This window comes from Crocuta crocuta, unplaced genomic scaffold, assembly GCF_008692635.1.
Source record: "Crocuta crocuta isolate KB4526 unplaced genomic scaffold, BGI_CrCroc_1.0 scaffold24, whole genome shotgun sequence".
NCBI lineage: Eukaryota > Metazoa > Chordata > Mammalia > Carnivora > Hyaenidae > Crocuta > Crocuta crocuta.
In genome coordinates this window covers 5,982,623-5,992,854 of record NW_027530974.1, presented here as the reverse complement: position 1 = coordinate 5,992,854, position 10,232 = coordinate 5,982,623, and the positions used below count along the sequence as shown (strand labels likewise).

Below are 10,232 nucleotides of genomic sequence, written 5' to 3'. Positions count from 1 at the left end.
GAGAACTAGCTGTGTCTTCAGGTAGAAGGACATAACTTTTGGGACCCCTCCCCCTGGGGCTGGCTCACATCCATCTGCCACTTGGATAAATACCATGCAGGCAGGCATGTCTCTCATCCAAGCTCCCACTTATCAGTTAGTACATGTGTGTTGATGAAATTTTCTTTCCTTTTTTTTTTTTAATGTTTATTTATCGTGAGAGAGCGTGCACAATCAGGGGGAGGGGTAGAGAGAGAGGGAGAGAGAATCCCAAGCAGGCTCTGTGCTCTGAGCCTGGAGACCAACACAGGGCTTGAACCTACAAACTGAGATCATGAGCTGAGGTGAAATCAAGAGCCAGGCACTTATCCAACGGAGCCACCCAGGAGCCCTGATGAAATTTTTTCAAACATGTGATTTTCTTTCTACTTCTATGAGGTCCCTAAAGGAGTCAAATTCCCAGAGACAGAAAGTAGACGGGTGGGTGCCAGGGGCTGGGGGAGATGGCACAGATGGTCACCTCGTGGGTCAGGACCACCAACCTTGGAGTCAAGTGAGTCAAGATCAAGTCCAGATCCATGGTTTGCCAGCTGTGGCTCCTCCTCTAGAGGCCAAGTCAGATAATATGTGAGAGAGTGAGCAGCATGGACAGGTGAGTGATGAGTTCCTGTGTGTGTGTTACCATGTACTCAGTCTCCCTGGAGAACAGCGATCAGAAAGTGAGGGCGTGGCCATTTGGATTAGTGTCCATTCAGCTCATCAAAGCCAGTTTTGCTCAGGCAGAGCCCAGAGTCACTGGGCTGCAGTCAGAAGATAGAATTCTAAGGCCCCTCCTCCCTGTCTGGGAACTGTCCCATCCAGGACGAAGTGCCAGGTGCCCCAGCCTTTTGGTACTGGGTCCTGTTCTCCCACCCTGCAGGGGACAGATCGGCGGGCTGCCGACGCCAGAGCTGGATCATGGTGAGCAGTGGGTGTCAGGGTGGTGGGGGCATGCCCGGAAATCATGCTGGCGAGGAGGGTGCTCTTTCTCTGGGAGCCACCACAGGACTTGTGTGTTCCTGGCCACAGGGTTGGAAGCAGCTACTTCCTAGAAATGGGGCACTTATGTGGGGTGTAAAGAATCAAGAATTTTTTTTTTCCATTGGCTACATATCCTCTACCAAGATTAATTTTCAGGATTGAAGCCTGCCTCTTTTATTTTTATTTACTTTTTAATTAAAATTTTTATTTAGTTCCAGTATAGTTAACATAGAGCGTAATATTAGTTTTGGGTGTACAATATAGTGATTCCACACTTCCATACGTCACCGGAGCTCATCACAGCAAGTGCCCTCCTTAAGTCCCCATCACCTGTTTCTCCCATCCCCCCCTCCTCCCCTCTGATGACCGTCAGCTTGTTCTCTATAGTCATAGTCATGAGTCTGTTTCTTGGCTTGGTTCTCGTTCTCTTTTATCTTTGTTTGTTTCTTTTTTAATTTTTAAATGTTTATTTTTGAGAGAGAGAGAGAGAGACAGAGAGAGAGGGAGATGCAGAATCCAAACCAGGATCCAGGCTTTGAGCTATAACATGGAGTCTGATGTGGGACTTGAACTCGTGAACCATGAGATCACGACCTGAGCTGAAGTCAAGATACTCAACCGACTGAGCCACCCAGGCGCCCCTGGTTTGTTTCTTAAATCCCATATATGAGTGAAATCATACAGGTTTTGTCTGACTTCTTTTGCTTTGTGTTATACTATCTCCATCCATGTTGTTGTAAGGGTCAAACTGCATTTTTTATGGCCGAATAATAGTCCATTGCATATATGTATATATACCACATCTTCTCTATCCATCATCTATCGATGGACACCAGTGAAGCCCCCTCTTTTAAAAGTGAATTCTGGGGCACCTGGGTGGCTCAGTTGGTTAAGCGCCTGACTTTAAAAAGAAAAAACTTTTTTTTTAACATTTATTTATTTTTGAGAGACACAGTGAGACAGAATACGAGCGGGGGAGGGGCAGAGAGAGAAGGAGACACAGAATCTGAAGCAGGCTCTAGGCTCTGAGCAAGCGTTCAGCACAGACGTGGGGCTCGAACCTATGAAGCTGAAATCAGACATATAACCACTGAGCCACCTAGGTGTCCCATGCGCCCAACTCTTGATTTCAGTTTAGGTCCTGATCTCATGGTTCGTGAGTTCGAGCCCCACGTCGGGCTCTGCCTTGACAGTGTGGGTCCTGGTTGGGATTCTCTCTCTCTCTCTCTCTCTCTCCCCCGTCTCTCTCTGCCCCTCCCCCGCTCACATTCTTTCTCTCTTGCAAAATAAAAACATTTTAAAAAATCTTAAAAAATATAAAAGTGAATTCTGAACATGTGGACATCACAGCTAAGCCTGTGTGCCCTGGGTGGTGTCTCAAAGCCGTGACTTCTCCGTAGCTCATGGATCTGATGGCTCATCCAGTCCTGTTGGCTCCCCTTGAGAATTTACCGTGAACCCAACCTCTTCTCAGCGTCTCCCCTCATCACTCCGCTCCGAGCTGCTGCCCCTCTGGCCTGCGTCACTGTGACTGCCATTAGACGGCCTCCCTGTACCCACCCGCCCCATCCTCCCACGCCCACAGGCAGCCAGCAAGCCCCTCTGCCTCATCCTGTGTTGCCCCGCCCCCTGCTCACCCTCCTCCGGCCTTGAGGCTTCGCCAGGGCTGCCAGGCCCCCCGGCCCCAGGCCTTTCTCTCCGGGGCCCTTCCCAGACGTCTGCGTGGGTGGCTTTCTTGCTGCCTGCTGTCCTGAGATGTCCCCGGTGGGCCCGTCCAGCCCTCCTGGCCCCCCGCCCCCCATTGCCTCCCTTCCCCCTTGGGCCTGTGTTACCTCTACATCTTCCCAGGCTAGACTGATTGTCTGCTACTTTTAAAACTCAAGTTCCACAAGGAAGGGAATCTGTTTTGTTCCCGCCGTACTCTCCGTGCCTAGGGCAGTGCCGGGCACACAGTGGCTGCCTGGTAAGCGCTTTGTTGAATAAATGCATAATCAAAGTTAACTGGATCCTGGGAAATACCCCCCAAAAGTACAGTTTAGTTCATAGGACTTACCCACGTTTGGACAACTACAAAAGTGAAAGGGAGGTGTTTTTTTTTAATGTTTGTTTATTTTGAGAGAGAGAGAGAGGAGAGAAAGTGTAAGCAGGGGAGGGGCAGAGACAGAGGAGAGAAAATCCCAAGCAGGCTCTGTGCTGCCAGCTCAGAGCCCAGTGCGGGGCTCAAACTCACAAACTGTGAGATCATGACCTGCGCCAAAACCAAGAGTCAGATGCTGAACCAACTGAGCCACCCAGGCGCCCCGTGGAACAGAGTTTTAAACAGAAGCTCCTTTCATTTTCCGCCTCCCAGAGGGAAATTAAATGTCCAGGGGAGGGTTGAAAGGGAGCACGCAAGTCCTCTGGCTGAGACAGCCCTTGGTTCCCTGAGGGTTACCCGACCCCGACTGGGATCCTTGGAAGGCACCAGAAGAGAAAGCCCACCCAACTTTCCCCGAATAAGTTATAGTTCCCCGAATAGGTTATAGTTAAATGAAGCTCATTATATAAATCTCTACAGGAGCCAAAAAGTATCCATCTGCACGGGCTAACTCCCTTCCCGTTCCAGAACAGCAGCCTGGAGAGCTGGACAGCACAGGAGACGTGGGCTGTGCCGGTCCATGCAGGGCTCGAGCCAGGGTGGAGCGGGGAGCCGGGCACCAAAGCTCCGGGGAAGCCCGGCCCTGGGGCAGAGATGGCAGAGACGGGACTGCGCTGCCCTCCAGCCAATGCTGGAGGCCAGCTCGCCCCCCGGGGGCCCCTGAGTAGGCTCTCCAGGGACACCGTGCAGGCAGCCGCTCAGACACACTCCGGAAGCAACAGAACTCTTGACAAATCCCATCTCTTCACCTCCTAAATGCCTTCTCCCAAAGCAACCCAGACCCCGGGGTTGTGTCCATGCACAGCCACCATGCGGGTGGGTGGAGGCGCCCCCACAGGGCTGTGCCCCTGTCTTTTCTGTCACACTTCCCAGGGGTGGCTCCCTTGCTCTTCGCACTGACCAGTGCCGTGCAAATCCCAGGAAAATGACTCCATCCACACTGGGGGGCTGGGTGGGGGGCTGTAAACGAGTCGGTAGCCAGCAGCACCCACCCCCATGACTGGAGAGTTCGTCCAGTCATTATGTTAGAATCATTACCAAGTTACTTGATTGTCTGATTTTAATACAAGTTCAAGACCCCTGGCTGGCTTTGCAGCCAGTCTCGTGGGGGCTGGTGAGGGAGGGGTGTGTATATGTGGGGTCTCCCAACAGAGGACCCTGGAAGCCTTACAGACCAGAGAGAGCATTGCACCTCTTGTGTTGCTGCGACCCGGCACTTGGCCCGGTAGCACGGTGAATACACTTTAAGCACTGTCTACAGATACTTTGCCCTGAACCCAGCTTCCCCAAGCAGCTTTTCGAGTCCTGGCTTAGAAGATTCGAGACTTTGCCCATTTGCTACTTTACAATGACAGACCTCCTCCTCACCCCTACACGGGTTCCCCTGTACCCCTATAATGGGCAGGAGGAAAAGGCAACGTGGACTTCATGGGAGGTGCTGCCCAGAAAACACAATTCCCCTTGCGCTGTTGCTAAACCAGTAGAGACTCATCACCTCCCGAGCTGCAGGTGAAATCACAGCAAAGGCCCCTCACGGCCTGACTTCCCACTCTCCCACTGCAGCCAGCCCTGCACCTGTAGCCACACGCAGGAGGCTTGTTTTCAGAGACGCCACCTCGGGGACACAGCTCTTTCGTGGGTGCCCCACGCTGACGGGAAGCAGGCACGCGGCTCGCCGGGCGGCCCCAGACGCCAACGGCCTGTCCTGTGCCCGCTGCAGTTTGGGGGCCGGACAAGCTGGTGGGGTGACAGCAAATCACAGGACGGCCGTGTGACTGGCAATCTGCCATTTTTAAAATATAACATTTATTGCTTAGATGGTTTGATACAGAACAGCTTTTCTTCTCATTTTGAATTTGGAAGTATTATACAACTGAATACAAAGAGGGACACAAAGTACCAAAACCAAACTCGTGATTCTGTTCATGTGGCATAAACCGGTTTTGTACATAACACGTAGCAGCAGTTTTTAAGTTCCCTTTAGAAAAATATGAATTCTACATATTATTGTTTCCTGTTTAATGCATGGGCTGAAATCACTGGGATCAACTTCCTTCTTGAAGAAAGAGAGGCTAGAAACAAGGGGGTAAAAAGGTACGATGCATCTTTCTGAAACTGGCATCTGACTGTCACGTAGCTTCCCCCGGGGCTGTTTGGCAAACCACTCGGGGTTTTATATCTTGTTTTCACAGCCAGGAGTTTCATGTAGTGATTGAATCTCAGCATTGTGTCCATAAATCAAAGAGAAAAAAACAAGAGAAAAAACTTGCACCTCAAAAAACTTTTTCAGAAGATCCATATATATATATCTATATATATATATGGATATATACATATACTTTTTTTTTTGTAAAAGCCCTGAGAGAAGGAGAAAGAGAATCAAACAAAATGTATAGGAACAAATTAGCTGGACATGCAAACTAAACTATGATTCACCCAGAGTTTAAACAAATCACAAATTTCACAGTTTAATATTGGGGGGGAGGGGCAGAACAACAAACAAATACATTTCTCAACCTCACTAATAAAATGTGGCAAGACCTTATTGACTACGAGGGTACAGATGGAGGCTAAATAAAGCTTTAAATCAATAGTGATTATTGCGAGCCGTGGCCCAGCAGTGCTGCCGGGCCAATTCCTGCTACATCTCACCGCGGCATAAAGGGTTAACTCATGGCTTCTCTCCACATGGTTGGGAGTTTTAGTGTGGAGAGTTGCAAAGAAAAACAAAACACAAGATACCCCAAGTAATAACAACAACAAAAATAACAATAACAATTGTCATTAAAAAAAAAAAAAAAGGAAGGGATGCATGAACTGGTTTCAACTAAGCAAACCACACTTAGCATAAAAGTGATACAGGGGGTCATTGGTTCTGATTTGTATTCATCGAGAGTAAATAAAACCTCGTTCTGGGTTCATACATCCCCAATACAGTTACAGATCATATATACCTCAACCTTTTTCCTTTCACATGCAAAGACGTCACTTTTCATGATCTCAAGGATACAGATCTTCCTTTGAAGTCTGGGCGGTTGGATTTTGGCCACGAGAAATTGCTAAGGAAGCGGAGAGAAAAGGGTCTGTGTGTCTCTGTGTGCGTGAGTGTAAGTAAAGTTGGGGGGAGGGGGTGGGGATGCTCAGGGCCAGGAGGGACAAGTGTCCTAGGAGAGGTGGCGATGGGGGTCCCGCAGGGGGAAGGCAAGAGGGGCTGAGTGGTGGAGCAGCACAGGAGGCTCAGGCATCCTAGAGGTCTCGGCTGAAGGACAGGGTGCTGAACACAAGCTCAGCTACAGTAGGCTAGATTTCTTTTCACTGCTGGCAGCTACAGTGAGGGAATTCGATTACCTGTATGGGATGCTCATGGGGAAAAAAAAAATCCTGCCTTTTTTGCACCCAGGGGTTCAGGCTATTTCAGGAGCTAGAAACAGCACATTTATCTTCAAGCACCAACCCCAAATCACAGGAAGGTAAATACAAATCTGTCTTTCATCTTCAATCTTGCATGTGCAGTTTTATTACCAGTAGTAGTACTTCCTCGCTTTGTAAATGACAGTAGCACAGGCGGGTAAGGCTTGGGCTGGGTTTGGCAGGGGGACCGGTAAAGGACAGGTCTCCTCATTTCCTGGCTTTCTCAGAAGCCCCGGGCGCGTGCCCCCAGCTCTCCCCTCTCTGAGCTGCTCTTCGGCTGGGAGGACCGTTCACGGCCCCCGCTGGATTCTGCAGTCATGGAAGAAAGGCTTGTTTAAATACAGTAGAAGAGCTACCACCCGGGGAGTTTGGGGGGGGGAGGGGCAGGGCAGAGGGAAGCTGCGGGCAGATGCCCACATGGGGACCCAGGGGCAGCCCAGGTCTTCCCGGACAAATATTGCCCATTTGTTTCTGCTGACTGCAGAGACCAGCAAACTGATGAACTAATAATAATAATAATAATAATAATATTAATAATACATATACCAAAAGGGGGGGGATCAGATATAGGACATCTGTGCATGTTTTCGATAGGTTAAGTTGCCAGCGTAACTCTTCTCTGTATGTTAAGAACGGATGTCTTGACATTGGAACAGTAAATACCACGGCTAACGCTGAAAACACGTACAAGGTTGAAGCTAGAATCTTTCCTGGTTTGGCTTGCGCCAAATTGGAAGCCTTCATCAACCACTTCCTGCAACACCGAGGACCCAATCACAGCTCCACCATGTAGCAAACAGAACAAGAGAAAAGGTCTATTTGAGAAAAGAATATCTTATCCATATTTCCTCTGGTAATTTACATGAAATTCACATCATTTTCTTCCAGTTATTGGCTATAGGTATCCAAAGGCGTATTTTTTTTCTTCTGTTTCCAGCTCACAGAACATTCGTTACTATCACAGATTCGCAAGAACAAGCGCACACACACAAAATACAGATGGTAACGTTAATGCTTAAATGAAAAGGTCCTCTCCAAATAATTCATTAAAATATTTGCTTTGTTTTTCAAAAAGTCATTTTGGGAAAACACAACACCCAGGCTGACACTGAAGGACTGGTGAGTAGTTAAGGCACTCGAACTGTCCATGCTGCATCTCTCGCACGGGGATATAAGGCTATGGCACCGGACAAGATGGCCCGCTCCTGCACGTCTCTCTCTCTCTCTCTCACTCCCTGAAAGTGGAAGGGCACTGAGGAAACCTCATGAAACACAGATTCAGGACACTTTGCTCTGCTGGCTTTCATCTGTGTGCTGGTGGGGGGACAGGATGAGCTGTCATTCTGTTCCCAGGAGTGGCGAGGCGCCATCCGCGGCCAGGAGGGGATGGCTGGGCCTCTTGCCCTGCAGCTCAGGCAGCTCTTGGGCGAGGGCCGCGGGACTCTCGGGGTCAGGGGCACCCTGAGACACCTGCTCCTTGGGGCTGCCCACTGGAGTGGTCTTGGGGGCATTCCTGCCAGCCTCCGCCTGGCCGGCACCTGCCGTCCGGCCCCCTGCCCGCTCCTCCCTGCGGCTGGGATCCTTGGTCGCGTTGGCCAGGCTCTCCCTCCGGCTCCGGGTGACGGCCATGTGGTTGCTGGCCGGTGGGGCCGAGTCGGCCTCGTTTTCGGAGACAGGGTTGTTGCCACTGTGGGTGGACTCACTCTCACTGTCCTCCTCGGCCCGCTCATCCTTGTCGCTGTCCTTCCCCAGCTGCTTGGCGTGCCTGGCTTTCTGGTGGACCCGCTGATGGCGAACGAGGCTGTGCTTCAGGGTGAAGGTCCGCTCACAGGTCTGACATTTGTACGGCCTTTCTCCTGGAGCGACAGGAGAAAAAAGTCATTTCTGTTAACGGGAAGGCCACCAGTATCCACCTGTCCGCTCTACACAAGAGCAGTAGACGTGTCGGGGCAGCGAGTAGCGGGTGTCAGGACCCCATACATAGGGGGAACCCTCTTATTTGTCTGAACTGGCAAAATAAGGTCACCGATATGCACGGGCTGGCTCGGCTTCTCTCTCCCTTTCATCTCTCAAAATAGGCTTTTCCCACAGGATGTAGGAACCAGGGCCTCCAGGTGGAAACCTTGTGGAATATCCAGACTGGCCTGAAAAAAAACCTCGGGATGGACAGCAGCAAGGTCCCTCCCATGGGGACAGGCACCACTTCCGAGGGCTGTGCACGACAGGCATCTCCTAAGTCAAAGGCACCAGATACTCTGTGTTCTGATACGGAGCAGCTGGGGCTTTCCGTCTTGCTCACAAACACTGAGCTGTGAGCAGCTGAGGGCACCACCTGCCACCGGCCAAGAATCCCTCTCTCCCGAGCACCAGAGCCCTCGGGATCCCCTAAACCCAGGCCCCGCGGCTGGCAAGGTGGAGGGGTGTGCAGGGAGAACGTGTGCGCCGCGGCTGCAGCAGCCGGGACAGGAGGAAACGGTAACCAAGATGTGGAGCCTAGGCTGTGTGTGTGTGTGTGTGTGTGTGGAGGGGCGGGTGGGAAGGGGCGGGGGGGGCACACTTGCATCTTTGGACTTTATATTTCAGGTGTCCTCCTTTCCACCAGAACAACGGCCCCTGCTTTGGGGCTCCTCAGTGAGGACAGGTGTGGAGTGTGGACTCGGGGACGTGCCTATGAAGCTCCCGCTCAGTGCCGTGAGCCCGGCTGCTGGAGAGCCAAGAAAGGAAAAGCCCCTCACTTTGGGCGCCTGCAGCCAACCTTCCACCTGAGGGCTGATGATGAAATCCAGGTGCCTCCCACAGAACACCTGCCCCCAGACCACACCCCCGGTCCTTCCCCAGGCTCACCACAGGCCCCAAACGCCAGCACCCACATTCTTCCAGATGCTTCTAGGAGACAGGACAGTCCTGTTCCCCTTCTAGAGATAGACAGACTGAGGCTCAGAGGGCTGGCCAAAATGCTCTCAAAAATTTCACTGTGGTGGGGCGCCTGGGTGGCTCAGTCGGTTAAGCGACCGACTTCGGCTCAGGTCATGATCTCGTGGTTCAGGAGTTCGAGCCCCGCGTCGGGCTCTGTGCTGAGAGCTCGGAGCCTGGAGCCTGCTTTAGAGTCTGTCTCTCCCTCTCTCTGTGCCCCTCCCCTGCCTTAAAAAATAAATACACGTTAAAAAAAAAAAAGTATCTCATTAAAAAAAAAAAATTCACCGCGGAGGGCCCACCGTGCCGCCTCCCTGACAGGGCCTGTGTGCTCCCACTGCTTAGAACAGCCTGTGAAATCCCTAGTTTACCGGGCCTGCCGCGCCCACGGGGGCCTCCCACGAACCGGTCTCTCGCCCCTGCTTCCGGGGAGGTACGTCCTCCAGACCGAGGCTGGCCTCCCCCTGGAGCACGCCCCCTTGGCGGGCGCGGGAAGCGGCACCCCAGCGCCCCCGCCCTTACCTGTGTGCGACCGCATGTGCCGGGTCAGGTCTTGCAGGGACCAGAACCTCTTGTTGCACACGCTGCACACCTTCTTCCTCTTGTCCGCCTTGCTGGCCACGCTTCTCGGGGAGTCTGTCTTTGGCTTCTTGTCGTCGTCACTCTTCTCTGAGGGCTTCTTCTCGGCCTCCCCGTCGGAGACGCCGTCGGCCTCCTCGCCCGGCTTCTCCGCGGCGGCGGCGGCGGCGGCGGCCGGGGACGCCCCCTGTGC

At 52.1% G+C, this 10,232-nt stretch overlaps 1 protein-coding gene across 1 annotated transcript in view; it reads right to left on the bottom strand.

Annotated features, from left to right (window-relative positions):
- Positions 1 to 4,908: 4,908 nt before the first annotated feature.
- Positions 4,909 to 10,232, bottom strand: part of RREB1 (ras responsive element binding protein 1) — a 132,049-nt gene continuing 126,725 nt past the window's right edge. Inside the window, exon 12 of the mRNA XM_077770058.1 lies at positions 4,909 to 8,403. Coding sequence (XP_077626184.1) covers positions 7,886 to 8,403 — 518 coding nt within the window. The 3' untranslated portion in view covers positions 4,909 to 7,885. The remainder of the gene's footprint in view (positions 8,404 to 10,232) is intronic.